The sequence below is a fragment of the Carettochelys insculpta genome, chromosome 4 (genome assembly GCF_033958435.1).
Source record: "Carettochelys insculpta isolate YL-2023 chromosome 4, ASM3395843v1, whole genome shotgun sequence".
Lineage (NCBI taxonomy): Eukaryota > Metazoa > Chordata > Testudines > Carettochelyidae > Carettochelys > Carettochelys insculpta.
In genome coordinates, this window is record NC_134140.1 from 50,488,981 (window position 1) to 50,507,733 (window position 18,753).

General features: G+C 38.1%; 1 protein-coding gene across 1 annotated transcript in view; it reads left to right on the plus strand.

The window, feature by feature from the left end:
* Nucleotides 1–18,753, plus strand: part of KIT (KIT proto-oncogene, receptor tyrosine kinase) — a 51,850-nt gene that overhangs the window by 23,269 nt on the left and 9,828 nt on the right. The window contains exons 5-13 of the mRNA XM_074992099.1: nt 3,035–3,224; nt 3,837–3,952; nt 11,393–11,507; nt 13,131–13,324; nt 14,489–14,595; nt 14,685–14,811; nt 15,175–15,279; nt 15,367–15,477; nt 17,508–17,658. Of these exons, the coding sequence (XP_074848200.1) occupies nt 3,035–3,224; nt 3,837–3,952; nt 11,393–11,507; nt 13,131–13,324; nt 14,489–14,595; nt 14,685–14,811; nt 15,175–15,279; nt 15,367–15,477; nt 17,508–17,658 (1,216 nt within the window). The remainder of the gene's footprint in view (nt 1–3,034; nt 3,225–3,836; nt 3,953–11,392; nt 11,508–13,130; nt 13,325–14,488; nt 14,596–14,684; nt 14,812–15,174; nt 15,280–15,366; nt 15,478–17,507; nt 17,659–18,753) is intronic.

Sequence of the window (18,753 nt, forward strand, 5' to 3'; positions counted from 1 at the left end):
TTTGCTTATTTAGTTCACTCAAAGCAGTTTTATGAAATATGGGAGGAGAACAGTTGATCTGTGCATACGTGTTTTACTGTATGTTTTACAAGGAAAAATAGTTAGGTGTTATGATTAGTAAAGATAAAGTTCTTAATCAGTTAAAAGCTGCAATGTTTCATGTGCAAAGCCGTGTTTGTTTGTTTTTGTTTGTTTTGAGTTTTACCTACAATAAACTAAGCAATCTATTCTGGATTCTTTTTACTGTTAATTGACAAGATAGGTTATTGCTTTTCATTACTGTTCCAGCTTCAGGATCATAGTGAAATATAGGCAAAAATATTGAGAGATCTTTTAAGATTATGAGAGATATGTGAGATTATCAGACACTAAATTAACACAAACTTTTACATTAATTGAGTGGCTTGGGAGAAATAATAACTATATTGTTGAATCTACTGATTTTTAAAAAAAAAAACAGGTTGAATTCTGCAAAGGACAAGCAACTACTAAAACCCTGTTTTGGGTATTGGGAGTTTAATCATTAAGTTTATTTGCAGTATCACAGATACATTCCTGAACTAAGCAAGATTCCAAGACATGAATGAATGAATAACAAAATACATCCGGAGGAAACGAAGGGGAAAAAAAAAGTTTGCAATGGGATAAAAATCTCATGTTTCTGGTTTTAAACACACTTCTAAATATGAGTGAACAGGTTGTACAATACACCTGCTGTGGGTCTTCTTACCAGGGGTCTGACAGTTGCTGTGGACCTTGGAGCAAGGTGGGATGCGGGGAGGGGCAGCTGTGTGTCCCAAAAGGGACATGACCAATAGAGAGAAGGGTGGGGCAAAGAGCAGTCAACTCTCAGCACCACCCAGATTGTAACACTGGAGCTACGTCTACACGTGAAGCCTACATCGAAGTAGCTTATTTTGATGTAGCGACATCGAAATAGTCTATTTCGATGAATAACGTCTACACGTCCTCCAGGGCTGGCAACATCGACGTTCAACATCGACTTTGCGCAGCACCACATCGAAATAGGCGCTGCGAGGGAACGTCTACACGCCAAAGTAGCACACATCGAAATAAGGGTGCCAGGAACAGCTGCAGACAGGGTCACAGGGCGGACTCAACAGCAAGCCGCTCCCTTAAAGGGCCCCTCCCAGACACAGTTGCACTAAACAACACAAGATCCACAGAGCCAACAACTGGTTGCAGACCCTGTGCATGCAGCATGGATCCCCAGCTGCCGCAGCAGCAGCCAGAAGCCCTGGGCTAAGGGCTGCTGCACACGGTGACCATAGAGCCCTGCAGGGGCTGGAGAGAGCGCGTCTCTCAACCCCTCAGCTGATGGCCACCATGGCGGACCCCGCTATTTCGATGTTGCAGGACGCGGATCGTCTACACGTGCCCTACTTCGACGTTCAACTTCGAAGTAGGGCGCTATTCCCATCCCCTCATGGGGTTAGCGGCTTCGACGTCTCACCGCCTAACGTCAACTTCAACTTCGAAATAGCGCCCAACGCGTGTAGCCGTGACGGGCGCTATTTCGAAGTTAGTGCCACTACTTCGAAGTAGCGTGCACGTGTAGACACGGCTTGTGTGTCTCTCCTTTGTGCCCCTTCCCCCCCGCCCAAAATCACAATTGCATGCAACTGGAGCAGTGATGCCACAGTACTTCAAGGTACTCCAAAGTAGTAATGACAGTGGCCGGAGCTCTGGGCTCCTTTGCAGTGGACGACCGCTCCTTTGCGACACACCCACTGCCCCATCCATGGGCCACCTCCTTACATATTCGTGTGACACATGCTTCCCACTGTGAGAGACGGTGACGATCTTGGACTTTGTAAGAAGAAGTTTGGTTGTATATGAATGAAACATTGCGCAATTCAACTGATTGTTATGTCTGATTCAAGACTGTGGGCAATAACAGGTAATACAGTCAATTATAACCATGACTGATTGATTTAATTTGAGAATGTAATCTTCCAAGTGGACTAGATGGACCATAGCTTGATCCAGTACCTCAGCTCCTGTGTTCCTGTTTTGAAAATTCCCTGGCCCAAGTCCCCAGGTGTACAGCCTGCTCTTCATCATCAAACTGCTTCTTTTACAGAGCCACACTGACTCTATTATGTCTCTAGTACAAGTCCGATTGGGCACAGCAGTTTGAAAGCATAGGGGCCTGAGTTCTAACTTTTGGTCTAACTTCAGTGGTAGCTATTGTGGATTAGGTACAACCAGTGGACCACTTTCTGCCAAGGGATTTGAAGCTGCTAATGTACATATGAATTAATATAGAATCAAATTTTTGTCTTTTAAAAGAGGGTAGTATTAAAGGTGGTGAGCTTAACAACTGAAAGAAAGTCATTTCAGTGAACATGTTGCTCTATGTTGTGTTTTACAAGGTAAATTAATAGTGATAAATGGTATGCCTCAAAGTTTAAGATGTAGCATTAAATGGAACAGAATTGCTATTGTTTAGAAGGACTAGTATGCAGACCTGTGAACTTAATGCATGTTTTATTAATTACAGTTTCTGATGGTTTCACTTGTAATTAAGAATGTTAATGACAGTGAGACAGTAGCAAAAACTCAATGTATACTGTCACAAGCAATCAGTTTGTTTGTTTGTCAATATTTCTTCCCCAGCAAACACTCCAGGGTTTCAAATACAGAAATTATTTAAGTAGATAAATAAAATTAAGCATGTGGCCAATTTTTCCAGGAGCATGGCCAGAATATTTAAATGTATGACAAAAAGATTAAATTACTTCTGCCAACACAACTGTTGATTTACCAACCAGGGCTACTGTAAGTTGTCTGGTTGTAACTCTGCAGCCAAAGCTTCATTCCCATATATGGCTAGTGGTTGTGGTTTTAGCAGGTGAGAATTCAGAATATAATTTCTAGATAAGGCTTCCTGTCTTTCAAGCTTAATGTTGGATAACTGACATGGTATTAGTAAATAGTGTAACAGAAGAGTGAAGGACTGGATAAAATTTGCCTTTAAAATTGTTTTCATGTTTCTTATTCTGGTAATCAGATAAAGGATTTGTCAATATGTCTACAACAAAGAATACAACAATAGATGTGAATGCAGGGGAAAATCTAAATTTAATAGTTGACTATGAGGCATATCCAAGACCAGAAGAAGAAGTGTGGTTGTATATGAATGAAACATTACACAATTCATCTGATCATTATGTCAAATTCAAGACCGTGGACAGTAACAGGTAATTTGAGTGATTTACTAATTTGAGACTGAAATCTTCCAACAGAAAATGGGAGTGGGAGATGCAAAAGAAATCATTCCCCGAATACCCCAAACCCTAAAGGACTGGGGAAAGAGAAAATCCAAAGTAATCCTCCTGTGTTACAGGGAGGATGCTGGCTTATGCTGTGGGGTGCTTGTTTTCAACTTTGTGGTGTGGCAGAACAATTATTGCTACTCCTGGTGTTTTTGTTAACTGTGGATAATGGCATAGATGTGTATTTGTTTTTGCATAATCGCACCTTCTCTGTGGTCATTGTGCCAGCTGAGTATATCTGCTAGCATATCTTGTGCATACCTTCTAAACCCCCATAATGTGTGTATTGCTGCATCTGTAAAACCTTTCAGGGTCTTTTCTCACTTTGTTCTTTTTTGTGTACCTTTTTAGGGAAGGGCAAGGTTTAGCCTAAGAGAGCTTTAATATACTAAAAAATGGTTTTCAACATAGTTTCTGTCACAATCTGTTTTATTTACATTCAGAATATTTAAATGGACTTCATCGTGTTAGCAGCTGGTCTTCTGTGCACTTAATGAGCAACAAACATGTCAATGTTTGTTTTCTCTGCCTTTTCAGATACAGGAGTGAACTTCACCTTACCCGAATAAAAGGAACAGAAGGAGGCATTTACACATTTTTTGTATCCAATTCCGATGCCAAGTCCTCTATAACTTTTAATGTCTATGTGAACAGTAAGTAAAATGAACAATCTGAAATCTTCTATTATTGTACACATTTTACAAAACTTAAACAAGGTGTCACAATGTGGTTCAGCATAGGAAACAATGTTTTGCAAGTACAATCCTTAAATCTATGTAAATATCAAGATATAGAAGCGCACAATACTCATGCAAATATGTTTTATGTCATTCCTGACCTTAAACTCTATGAAATACAGCCCATTAACAATCACAGGTGGTAAATTCTGGAGGTAAGTGTAGAACAATTTTAAAATACTGATCTGGTGAGAGTTTATATGGGGGAAGAACATCTGTAGAACCTGGAAACTTGGCCTCAGAAAGAAACTACATCTCGTAACCCCCTGATATTTTACTCAACTCTAAATTAAGTTATGGAGGCTAGAGCAACAAATGCAGATCAGAATCAATTTTAGGATATAAACTGCCATTTATTTGAATTTTATGTCAACTTTGAGATAGTGACATGGGATTGCACCCATTGACACACGTGGTAGCATTTGGCAATCTCGTTACAGTAAACCCTTCCATGTCTGGCAGCCCCAGGACTGGGAAGTTGCTGGATATTCAAATATTCTGGATAATAGGGCCAAATAACTAGCAATGCATAACACTAAAGAAAAATAAGGTTAGATATTAAGAAACAAACAAAAATGTATGAAAAGTATTTTATTTATCAACAACAGTAGTATTGTACTGTGTAAACTTATATTGTATTTGCTGTATTTATTTGTATATACTTTCATTATACTGTACTTATGGAAAACATAACTAAAATTAACTTATTGTTAAAATGCCAGTTATTTGAAAGTTCTGGATAATAGAATGCCGGATATGAAAGAGTTTACTGAACATCTGTAAAATAATGTAGATGGTGTGTTTTCAAAATGGCCCCCATAATTTTAGAAGCATGTGTGTTCTCATTCCCAAGCAAAATATTATATAAAACATTGAGAATATTAAATTAGATGCAAAACAGCATTCTTCAAGGTAACAGAGCAGTGTAGGAAATAGAGTAAGCTCTGGGCTTCCTAAGTAAGCCAGCCTGTAAGAGTTTCATGCTCTCAGCAAGCAAAAATCGATCAGATCAGATTTAACAAAAATCAGAGCAGGAGAGCAACAGAGGCAAAAAGGAGGAAGACAAGGAGACCAAGGAAGGTAAGCCTGCATTTGTGCACTGCAAGCTGAACAGCAAAGGGCAAGGATCTGCAACTGAAAGAGAGAGAAAATACCTTTTTCTTTTTTTTTTTCCCTCCCAAATTCCGTTAACAAAATCAACGCTTCAAGAGCCACAATGCATGTGAACGCGAGACAGTCCTTAACTGATAACATCAAACCATACTTTTGGTCACCCCTATTTTAAGAACAGCACAGGCACAATGATTTGTGCCAGTTAAAAAGTTGTTACCCTCATCTCCAGACTTCACCCTCCTCAGTCCCCAAATCCACCCACCATCCCCATGCTTTAACCCTCATCCTGCAAACCCACCCACTCCTTCCCAGGCTTAACCCCTCTCAGCCCCAAACTGGCCCTTTCATCCCCAGGATTAACTCCTTTGAGCCTCAAACTCACCCTGACACACCCAGGATTAACTTGCCTCAGCTCACACAGCTCCTCCCCGGCCACTGCTGCCTCCACCTCCTTCTCAGTGTTGCTGCGTGGCTCCCTACAGCTCTCCTTCTCACTTTCCCCCTTGCAGCGCAGGCAGCTCCCTGCCCTGGCAGCTTTCTCTTCCGAGGCTCCCTGCCGCAGCTGACTGCTCGGCAGTTCCAGAGGCTGCTGCCACTTAAACAAAAAAAAACCAAAACCTAAATTCAGTTGGTTTAACGGTGTGCAGCTGAATTTAGTTTTTTTTGTTTAAACGGTGGCAGCGTCTACAGCCACAAGAGGAGTCAACAACGGCAGCACTCAGAGCCACAAGTGGCTCCTTAAGGAGCAGCATGTGGTTTTGGAGCCGCAGGTTGCTGATGCTGGCAAAGGGAATAATTTCGTACAGGTGGAACCTCTCTAATCTAGAACTCTCTCATCCAGCAAACTCCATAATCCGTCATGATTTTAATTAGCTGGATGACCACTTATGGTGTGGCCAATTTTCCTGTGTTCCCATAAAGTTTGTTTACAGCCACCAGTCATCGCTGTCAGTATTATGTGTTGTTACTTAGCTATAATTTACTCCTAAATGTCTCCTAAGATCCCAGTAAGCAGCAAAACCGTTGCTAATGCTGCTAAACTATATTGACCTCAGGGGTCTGGCACATTCACTCATTCGGCACCAATCCGTTTCTGAGGGTGCCGAATGAGAGAGGTTCAATTTGTAGTACTAACATGCTGGAAAATGTGAGAGCACTATCTATCATATAAAAATGTAAATTTTACATCAAATTCCATGCTGCTGATTTGCTTTAATTATGAAATATTGCTCTCTAGAGATATATTACAGTTTATAGTGTTGACTATTTCTTTAGATTGCAATAATTGTATTAAATGTTCATCACTAATTACTAAATTGCTCCCCTGTGTTTCTGATCATTGATTACTTGAGTTTTACACACTATCACCATTTGCAGTATCATTGCACATTACCAATTATGCCAATACTGTGTTGCCAGACAGGGGCTCATTTGGAACACCCATTTCCTCTTTGGTCTGTGAGACTATCCATCTTTACTGTTTACCTTTCTGTCTTCTGAGCTGTGATTTGTGAAATCAGAGGATCTCAGCTGTCTTTTGCCAGCCAGGAATGACTTCCTGGGATGGCCCTTTTAACTTTAGCACTCCTACACCATAATCATACACCAGAACTTCAACTTCTGAGAGGGAACAAAAGGAATTGCGAGTTATGAATGCGGTCATCAGTTACTGTGAACCTGACAGGATCTCTCAGATTTGGGATTTCATATCTGTCTGTCAGAAACAGTTGTCAGTTCTTCACTGCTCCAGGGTTCTGGGACTGAATGTAGGCGCTCCAGGTTAACAAAGCAATTCAGTTATAGGTAGCAAGTTAGGAGCAGTTTGTTTGAGTATTACTTAGTGGTTGCTGTCATGGACACTTCTACAGCTGTGGCATCAGATAAAATAAATATCTTCTTGACTGACAGCTGTGGCATCAGATAAAATAAATATCTTCTTGACTGAGTGTGTCTGGAGCTCCTTGTTTATACTACCACCAGTGTTCACATCTCTCTCCTTTTAGCTTCAGGGAGTTGAGGGTTTTTAGCCACCTCAAAAGAGACACGCAACACCTCACAGGAAACGTTGCTGCAGAGAATGGGTTGAAAATGTTTTATTTGCTTAGAAAAAGTTTATTTGGACATTTTAAATAAAATAAAATAATATCTAATGGTCTTTCATATTTATACAATCTTTTGGGTCAGTTGGCCTGTCAGTGATTTCTGTCTGTTTCATGCATTTTAGCTTTGTCAGTCAGAATTCTCTTTCTAAATTTTAGCTTTATATTTTAAAGAGTGTGTAAGTTCATTTCTTTTTAATGTGAAAGGCAAACAATATAATAACACAAACCTATATTTAGAGTGGTTTGATTAATAAATAGATAAGTAACTGTCATTCCAGTGCTTTATAGTGGCTGAGGGCCAGATCCTGTCTTATTCTGTTAGCTGAACTCTTGAAGTTGGTAGCAGTCTTGCTCAAATGCCAGGATATAGATTCTAATGTTTGTGCATCTAACTTGGGCAGCCGATACCACATAAACAGGAAAAACTGGATTCATAATCAGAAGGAGAATCTGTTCACTGTATTTTTTTTAAAAAATTCCATTTTGAATAATGTTTCAGAAGAAATCAAAGACCTGTGTATAACTATGCACTGGGTTAAAGTAAGTTTTGGCAGGAGGATATGTTAAGCTCAAGAAAAACAGAATTATTAAATTAAAACTTTGAGTGACAGTAAATGCAACATAAATTAACTTAAGGATGGAGCTTTGAAATAAAGAGCCAAAGGTAAAAATACAAATTGACAAACAGCACGGTGGAGGGAGTAACTAATAAGAAATTGCAGAAATCTTAAGACTAGCAACTACAGTCCAGCTAGAAATTAGTGAAGACTTAAATATAGGTCAAGTTTTCTAACTTAAATATAGATTCAGTGACAATCAACAAAGACTCATAGATTCAGTTTGGAGTGATACTACAGGTAGGATACTAGTCATATTACTAACATGATGTAGCAGATCCCAAGCTGTTAAATTCAGCAATTTCTCAGATACCAGAAAACCATTCTGAAAATATAGAGTGTGAATGGGAATTCACCATGGTACTTTAAAGAGACTAATTCACATCTAGAAGCCATAGGAAGAAAGTTTTCTCCCAGTGGCTACAGTGATCAACAATGTCAACAGAAGCGTTACTTTTAGATATTTATTTTTCTCTGTTAATAATGAAGGAAAAAGGAATTGGTAATAAAAGTAATTAAATCAATAATGTTGATGGGTAGACCATGGAGTGCAAAATGATGATGCAATCTTTAGTTTATCTTGACTATGTTTGGAATAAACATCAATAAGAGCAGAATAACAGTTAATAAACTTAATGAAATTAGAGATTTAAAGCATTTAGTGACTGATTATTGAAGGGAATATGCAAGTATACAGAACAGTTTAATGAAATGTTGAATAATTAACATGTTATAGCCAAAGCATTAAGCAACATATGATCATTAAAATCCTGTCTGATACTGAAAACAATTACATGGTGGAAGTAATAAAACCAACCATAATAAAACATTTCTTAGAACAGGATGACTTCACATGAAACTGTGTCCACACTTGCCAAAGCTAGTCCTTCATTGATTCTATTTACTTCATGTTCATTTGACTCCTGATGAGATTCCTTACTGAATTAGATTAGAGAGAACTTGATAGCAGTGGAAGAAGCTAGCCAGGGGGAAGGTGGGGCTACTTTGAGACTGCAGCTGATAAGTAGTTTTTTTAGATCCAGTCATATCTTCTCGTAAGAATTTGCTGAGAGGGGACACCAGTTAACATGAGCGTGTTGTAAGCATGTATCTAGATGTTTGTTTATGATAATACAGTAAACCCTTCATTTAATGGACTAACTGGGGGGAAATGAGTGTCCGTTAATGCCGAAAGTCCATTAAATCCAAATCTGCAGTATGTCAGGGCATGCCACCTGCCTGCACATGCCCTCCCCCCCGCCACCCCTCCCGGTGAGAGGAGTGCATGGTGGCTCCAGTGGCAGTGGCCCTTGTGGCTCCTCCGTCCCCGACAGCTCCTGCCACGGAGGTAGCCCCAGCAGTTCCTCCGGCCTCAGTGGGCCCAGTTGTGGTGGCAGCTTCTCCGGCCCCGGTGGCCCCAGCTGCTCCTGCAGCCCAGCTGCAGCATCAGCTCCTCCAGCCCCGGCGTCTCCAGTGGTAGCAGCATCTCCAGTGGCTCTTTTGAGTCTCCGGGATTTATTTGGTGGTGGTGGTGGAGCTCCCCCGCTGGTGGACATCATCCGTTATTTCTGAAGTCTGTTAAATTGGGGTCCATTAAATCGAGGGTTTACTCTATAGAGATCGTTTCTGATCTCACTTGCACCTCTCCAGAGTTATTCCTTTATGTTAATGCAGTTGGCCTTACTCTAGACTGATGCTTCTGTAACCAAGATCGGATACAGAGAGTGTAGCTTTTAAAGCACAGTTTTGCATGCTGTTGTATTTGGGTTTCACTGAACAGTGGACTTGCATTTTTTTTTTTTTTTTTTTTTTTTTTGTTTCCTTCATCTAACACCAGAAAGCTGGAGATTCAGGCTTCACCAAAAGTTATTTTTAAAGTATCTAATGTTACAATTTCGTCTTAAATTCAGTTTGACTATTAATTGGTCCAGCTTCTTCTAGCAATAATCTGTGCTGGATTGCATATTGCCCAGTGTACAATGTGTATTCCTAAAGGGTCATGTAGGAGTTTGAAAGCGGGCATCCATCAGTGAGTATCAGATTTAACTAAGAAAAAAATTCTGAATGTGACTGTTTTGGAGTTGGGCCTTAAAAAACGTTATCTGTCTTCCATAAACAGACTTTATAGTCCAGGATGTGCATGATCAGATTGTGCCATGCTAAGGGTGCACCTACACTAGGAACTAACTTCTAAGTTAAAAGTTAGGCACTACTTTGAAGTAGCCATCAGAGAGTCTACACACATTTTTTTTTCCCTAACTTCAAAGGGAATCCAACTTCAAAATCCTTACCCCATTCCTGGGAGTGGAGTCGTGCCCTACTTCAAAGTTTAACTTGGAATTAGGGTGTGTGTAGACACTCAACTTTGAAGTTGTACTGCGAAGTAAGCAACTTTGAAGTTATTTTTGTAGCGTAGACACAGCCTAAATGTTGCAAATAGAACCCAGCATAGTGCAATAGGTTAATTGTCTGATGCTTTGAATCAAAAATCCCATGCAAATTTAGAGACAAAAGAGCATTAAGTGTCTTCAACATGGCTCACTAGTAGGTGAGGATACAATTGATTACTGGAGTGTTTTATTGCATCAAGTTTAACTGGGAAGTAGAACAGACAGTGAAATTCATATCCACAAACAAGTCACAGTATATGGATCTCCACAGGTGTAAATGTACACAGCTTCACTAAAGTCAATACAGTTTTATCAATTTGCAGCACATGAGAATTTGGTCTTATGGGTCTATGAAAAGTAATGCATTAATAAGATCTTTTAATGGCTTCTATGAATCGCTCAATGGCCTTGGAGATTACAAATTAAATCTTCCATTAGTGTTGTTTTCAGTTATTTGAAAGGAAGCTTAAGGTACATATGGTGGTAAATGTTACTTCTACATTTATTAGAACTGTCAAAATCTATTAAATGAATCCTCCTGGAATGTTTTAGAAAAGTTGTCAAAACTCTGTTATTGTTATACTCTGTTATTGCCTGTTCTTCCAAAAGTTCTCAGAAACTGGATCACTGTATGGAAATTCTCGTTTATTGGCACATTCTCTTCTTGTCCTCAGACAGCAGTCTTTTAAATAAATACAGCAATGTTGTTGTTTCTTGATCTTCTGAGACAACATACAGTGTCTTGGAGAAAGGAAGCAGCGCAATACAATGTTTTGTAAAGTAATGAATCAACAATGACTTATATTTTAGGAATCTTATGCATTCATCCAAATGTTGGTTTACTTTTGCCTCTATTGGAAAATCTAGCCTAGGTTGTCAAACTAATAATTCTGAATTGAATGTACTTTCATAGGTAGTCAATGTTAAAAATGATACTGTAGGAAACGTCTGATCATACAGGCCCTAATCCTGCAAACACTTATGCATATGCAGAACTTTAGGGAAATGAGTAGGCTGTTGGAAGTAAAATGCATAAATGCTGACGAGAATAGGACCAGAATTAGGAATAAATCAGAATGCACAAATTCTGTTGTGTTTCACAGAAAGCATGACAATTCACTTCTTTTAATACAGCAAAACCAGAGATTCTCACTTCAGACAGACTTAGCAATGGCATGCTCCAGTGTGTGGCCGCTGGCTTCCCTGCCCCTACAATAGATTGGTATTTCTGTCCAGGAACTGAGCAGAGGTGAGTAACCGATAATTTCCAGCATGTACCTTTGACGTGACCTGACACATCTGATTTAAAAGCCAAGGTTTCAGATATTGAAAGAAGTCAGTCAACTATGGGTTCAAATGTTGCATTATTTCCATAAGTGTAATGGTGACTGTTTTTGTTTGCTTGCCTTGAAGAGAGGGTACTCAGTATATTTTACTGAGTAGACATCAAAGAACAAGTTGAGTAAACCAACCAACTACAAAGATTTCATACCTTTTTACCCAGGGAGGAGCGTGTGTATATGAATTTGGCCTTCATTGCGTGATTTCACAGAATGACAATTACAGAAAAGTTTCTGTGTATGGCTATTATTGTTTGGATTTATTGTGTAACAACCTGGTTTTCCAGGACATAGAATAAGGAAATTTCCATATATATAACACACACACACACACACACACACACAGAGTGGATCAGATGTTAAATGTGCATGGAGCTATTATGAAAATAAATTACCAAATCTCCAAGAAGACTGAGGGTAGAATATTTATGAAACACATTGTAAAATGCTCCTCGCTTCTTTTGTCAGAGACATAGTACTGACAAGCTGCATAATTCTCACCAGAATCATTTTTGTTCAGCCTTAAATCATCTATTTGTAAGTTTTCTTAAGGAAAAACATTGTTTTGTACCTTGTGTTACCAGCAGTATTTATAAAATTAGCATGATTGCTTTTATATAGAAAAGATGTCAAATTTTAACGTTATAATTGATTAGTCTGAAAGAGCAAATGTACTATTCTTGACCAATTCATGGGGTAGCTCTTAGAAACAACAGCTGTAAGGCAGTGTTAGTTTTATTGTTCTTTGATACGTGTGGTACTGTTGTAGGTTGACCACAGATACATTTTATCTTATGGTATCTCTAAATAAATTCTTAACAGTGGGAGCTAACACCAGAATCTAAATATTGGTGAGCAATAAGCAGCCCATGGGCTGGATGCAGTTCACCAGGCCGCTGGACATTTTTTTTTTTTACCTGCTCATCTTTAGGGATGGCCACTTGCGGGTCCCATTAGCTGTGGCTCACGGCTCCCTGCCAGTGGGAGTTGTAGGAAGTGGTGTACCTGTCCACACCACTTTTCGCAGCTCCCATTGCCTGGGTACAGTGATCCATGGCCAACGGGAGCTGCAGGCAGCCACACCTGCAGATGTGCAGGTAAATAAAGCACTGGCAGCCCACCGCTAGCACTAGTGAACCACAACCCCTGATCTAAAAGGATCTAAAACCCTGAGTTGAAGGACCAGGTTCCATAGCTGAAAGACTGCAGCCAACTCAGAAATCTTTGTGCAAGGAGTAGCCATTAAGAGTAGAACGAAGACCCACAGTGTATAGATATCAGTTAAGCTGTGATGGAGGATTTACATGTTGAATTCTGCACAAAGGGAAAATATATTTCAGATTTTATAACTCGAGTATAAAAATCAAGTTCTTCAGCTCAATGCTTCAGTGGAGCAGTGTCAATCCACACCAGCTGAGGATCTGACTACAAACATCAAATTTCATTTTAAAACTAAACTAAAATGGAAATAATGAAGAATTTACTCTAAGTATTTATCCACAAGGGGGTAATTCTCAATGGTGTTTCTCCAGGTGTTTCGATTCACCAGCTATATCTCCAGTGGATGTGAAGATCAATTACAGAAATTCATCAATTCCATCATTTGGAAGAATAGTGGTTGAAAGTACCATTGATGCCAGTACATTCAAAAACAATGGCACTATCTCATGTGAGGCTTCCAATGATATTGCCAGAAGTTCTGCCTTTTTCAACTTTGCTATTAAAGGTTAGTTGCCAAAATGACATGTAAAAATGCATACAATGTAATTAAGATGATGGGATATTTTAGTTCTGTGCATCGCAAATAATTACAATCAGACCCATGTTTGGAAACTTCTCTGGTACAGTGGCTGAGAAATCTTTTAAGCTGCATTTCATATCATACTTATTAAATGCTTTACAGTAATACCCCAATACATGTTTAAAAGCAAAATCTGTTAGCTTCCATTTTTCCCCATTTTCTATGTAGTGGCCAGAGCACAAGCCTGGGAGTCAGGAAAACTGTCTGCAACTGACCTGCTCATAACTTTTCCTCTCTGCCCTCTTCCACCTCTTGCTTGTCCTTTTTATTAAACTGTAAGCTCTGTAAGCGGGGAAGGACTATCTGATAAGCTTGCACAGGGCCACTTGGTTGGAGCCTCTGTGTGCAACTATAATAAAAATAATGAATAATAACATCCTGAAAAAACACAAGTTACAGTGTGCTAGAGTGTTTTGGCCTCCATGGCAGCATAAAAATAAGGCTTTCTTTGCAAAAACTAAGATTTCTGCTGTTTATTTTTTCTGTACTATATGCCACATATAACATACAAATGAAAATGAGTCAAATTTCAAGTATATTAATCTTTTACACGAGCATATTCTCTGCTTCCGAATAAAATATATTCTACAGAGAATATTAATCACTGGATCGGATAAGAAATCAGGACTTTTGAGAAAAGGTCAGTTAACTTTTTCTGAACTAATTTGACATGAATCCTGTTTTAATGCTAGAAATAATTGGAGAAAGCTGGCTTATAAGGCTAATGATAGAACGTTTTGCTACTAAGTAGAAAGTCAGAGTTTAATTGGTTTAGGGTTAATGCATCCTATTTGATGGGGCTGGGAGTGGTGAAGAAGCAAGCAAAACTGTAAAGCTTCCAGAGTAAAAAGCTGTCTTGATTTGCCCCCAGGCAACACCTTCTTTTAGTTCTGGCCATTTAGCCTGGTTCCAGTACTCAGCCCCATTGTGTGAATGAAGGATGGAGAAAGAGAAAGTCATCTGGGCTGTAGCAGAGAATATTCCCTGAGAAATTAAAATGAGGGTGATAAAGATTTGATATTTAATGATCACTGAAATGTTGGGTTTCTTGTTCAATAAGTTAACAGAATTTTCTCGGTCTCTTTGTAGAACATATGAGTACCCATACCCTCTTCACTCCTTTGCTGATTGGGTTCGGAGTAGCAGCGGGACTGATGTGTATCATAGTAATGATTCTTGTGTACAAATATCTACAGGTAAAGTCAGACAAAAACATTCATCTTACTTGTTCTTGTAGAGGTTTTAGCAGTAAAATGGCCATTTTTTTCTTTTTTCCTTCTCCCAGAAACCCAAATATGAAGTTCAGTGGAAAGTTGTTGAAGAAATAAATGGAAACAACTATGTTTATATAGACCCAACACAACTTCCTTATGATCAGAAATGGGAGTTTCCTAGAAACCGTCTGAGTTTTGGTTAGTTTACATTTTATTGAACTTCATCTGCACCATGAAATTTTAAATCCCTGTAATATGAGACTTGTCATGAAAACATGACATTGGCTGTCAGTAGTCTATTACATAGTAAAGTATATAATAATGACAACTGTTACTTTTTGCAGGCAGTTTGAGGGAAAAGTTTCCAGTCTTAGACCACTTCCGTTTCTGATGAGAAGAAGAAATAGGCTTAAATTGATCCAATAATTTACTGCTGATATATATATATATATATATATATATATATATATATATATATATATATATATATTTTAATATAAAGAGAACCACTAATAGCTAGAATTTTGGCACACCCATTAAAGGTTGTCTGGCAATTTTTAGGTAAAACTCTTGGTGCTGGAGCTTTTGGAAAAGTTGTGGAGGCTACTGCATATGGTCTGTTTAAATCTGATGCTGCGATGACAGTAGCAGTAAAAATGCTCAAACGTAAGTTTCCACTAAGTATAATATTATTTTTCCTGACTTTCATCTACGGTGTACTGAATTTGCTGAAGGACATGTTTCTCATTCCAGCAAGTGCCCATGTAACAGAGAGAGAAGCCTTAATGTCTGAGCTCAAAGTTTTGAGTTACCTTGGTAACCATATTAATATTGTGAATCTTCTTGGAGCCTGCACTATTGGAGGTAAAGTTATGAGATGATTGCATTTTTGTAATTGCCTTATTGTCAGAAGACGAAACCTATCCTGTAAAAGACTTGAATTGCTTACTTATGATCATGGTGACATTTTGGATCATCTCATGTGAGATCTTCCTTCAAGACTTGAGCCCATATTAAAAAACAACACACACACGACACTAGACCAAGGTAATTTTGGCTAGAAATGAAGATTAGTTTTTTGTTGACCTAACCCAGCACGTGATCCATTTCTGGACTCCATTGTATTGACACACAAAACAGTTTCCTCATAAGAGTTTACAAAATGGGCTATCTCCCTTTGTCTTCAGCAACATCAGCTTCCAGAAGAGAGAACATATGTTAAGAAAGCATGTTTAGTTTTGAGCAAAGAAGTGAGTGGGGAACCTGATAGCAGCTTTCAAATGTTTAGGTCTGCTCTAAAGAGAATGAGCATCGACTCTTGTCTATGTTCATCAAAGATATGATAAAAAGTAGCAGGTTTAATGTGCAGTATAGGAGATTCAGGTTAGCTATTATAAAGCCATGAGAGGCTTTTAAAAATAAATTGGAGAAACCACCTGTCAGAGATGGTCCAGCAACAGTTCAGGAGGCCTGATCTGATGTCTTTCTGAGGCCCTTTTCAGCCCTACATTTCTATGGTTTTATAGGTCATTAGTGTCTGAAGAGAGTTATGCATTACTATCAGCCATAGAAATGAGACGTGTTATCTTGTACAGTCCTGAGATAGTCTACTTAAATTGAAATCAACATTTATTAATGGACATGTAGGGTTGCTAATTCCAAACACTTAATCAAAAATGAAAAAAAAATGTTACCACAGTAAGTCACTTTGTTTACATTGCATATCCTGAATATTTTTGTTTTACTGACATGGATATACAAAAGAACATAAACTGTAACGTTGACATGCACGCATACTAAAATGCAACAAATCATGAAGCTACTGTACAGTCACGTTTTAACTTTGGTGCATTTAAATTTATAATCTATTTGTAAAATTAACATACATGTTCGTCCTTTTTAATTTCTCCATTTTACTTTTAAAAGGAAAAAAAACTTGAGAAAATCCAGAAATTTAAGTTCAGGCAAAATATTCCGTACCTTCAGCTTTGTATAATTAAAAAATGACTGAGGGCATTTGGATCACATGATTCACAAAGCAAATCCTCTGGCCAGAGTCAATTCATGGATTTATAAAAAATAAGATTAGAGAATATCAGGTTTATCATAATCCTGACCTAATCTTAAAGAAAATATTTGCTCTTTTGAAAGCTACCATTATTAAACTAAACACAAAGAATGAGGAGGTATTGGCCAGAATGATCCTACAAATGAAATAATGGGCAGCATTATTACATATTCAAGTGCTGTTGCAGCAATCACTCATTCAGACAACATATATATAATCTATAAACATGTATGCTGTAGGTAACTTTTAATTCCCCTTTTAAATTTTATTTTAATACTCTGAGCTCTAGTGTAACTTAGTTTTCTGTCTCAGCCAAGCTGTTCTGTGTGAATGATTTTTTCCATTATGTCACAGAATATAACACCCTACGTTATTTAAAATAATTGCTGAAAGAACTCGAAGTTTGACTGTAAACAGAAGTGAATCAAAAGGATTAATGTTTGAAGCTTCTTACTCTAATGTTTGGAACAAATAACTTCCTTCAGGAAGTGAGCAAAATCATACAGATGTTTCTGGCCAGAAACATTATCACATGAAGAAGGGAAAAAGACTTGTTTGTTTAATTTTTGTACAATGTGATGCTATTGATGGGGAAAAAAATTAATTGGGAATGACATAGCTTTAATTTGCACAATAGAAACTAGTCTGTGAATGAGGAAACTGCTGCTGTAACTTCACTATGACTTTTCATGTCTTGACAATCTGCGTAGTGTGACTTAAAATAGGACATTTTGTGTGTTTAGTTGAATAATATTTTTGTATAAGATTTTTGACACTGAAAGCAAAGCATATGGCCCCCCCTTTTAAACTCCCTCTGCATCTGTAGGACCCACTCTGGTCATCACAGAATATTGCTGCTATGGTGATCTTTTGAATTTTCTGAGGAGGAAGCGTGATTCATTTATTTGCCCAAAGCATGACGAATGTGCAGAAACGACAGCTTATGAGAACCTTCTGCATCAAAAAGAGCCTGCATGGTAAGGCTGATTTGCCGGTACATAAAGGCGTAGCCAGAAACTTCAGATGGAGGGTAAATCAAAGCTGATCTAGTAACAAGAAATCACAAGAAGGCTTTTGTATAGTGTTTTCTAAATACTGCATTGTTATTTTTAAAAATAAGTTTATTGAAGAAGATTATTTAATTTTCACAAGTAAGTTGTTTGTGGCTTATTTTTAAAGATTACAGTTCAAATTACTTCATATGCTTCTATTTTTATTACTTCAGTGGTTTTTCTGTGACTGCGTCCAGTGCCACTCTTTGGAACAAAAACTTTCACCTTTATTTTTATTTGTCATTACTGCTTATGATTGGCAATAATCAGTTTCAACATAAATGGCAATGTACTGATGTAATTGTGTTATTGCACTCTGTGTTATCAGGAGTTCTTGCATTCACAAATGACTTTTTGCAAAAAAGATGCTTAGTATTCAGTATTAAATCACAGAAAATCTTCTGACAAAAGACCCTGTACCACCATTTTAGAATTAAGATTTCCCTGACCATTGCTCTCATACTTTCTTTCTAGTCTTTCATCCATTAGCATATTATTAAAATATTCCTTTTAAGACACAGACCCAGTGCTCCTCCTTATGACATTTTCACATACGCCTGTCCCCAGGCAAAAGTTCTTCTAATTCCTTCATTTATTTTTTGTACTGAAGATGTCATTTATCAAATCTTCAGATGCATACCAAGAAAAGGACCTTCTCTTTAGTTCAGTCTCTACTTTGAAGCATTTGTCCTATTACTCTTAACTTTAGCAAACGTAAGAACCCAATAGAGCTTTTAGGTGCCAAAGCACTTTGATAGAGTAGGAAAATATGTCCATTTTGTGTTAATGGTGAAGAGGTAGACATCCTTGCCATTCAGACTGTGAAGAGAGAAGAAGGGCATGATAGATAAGTACATGGATAGACAACATTAAAGATACCATGTACGTATTTAATGAAGTGGTTCTAATGGTTCCACTTAGATAACACCATGAGCTTACGACCTTCCTGTTGGAGGTGCCCATCTGTCATATGTTATATAAAGCAAAGAATTTCATTATTTGTTTCACATTGCACTTACT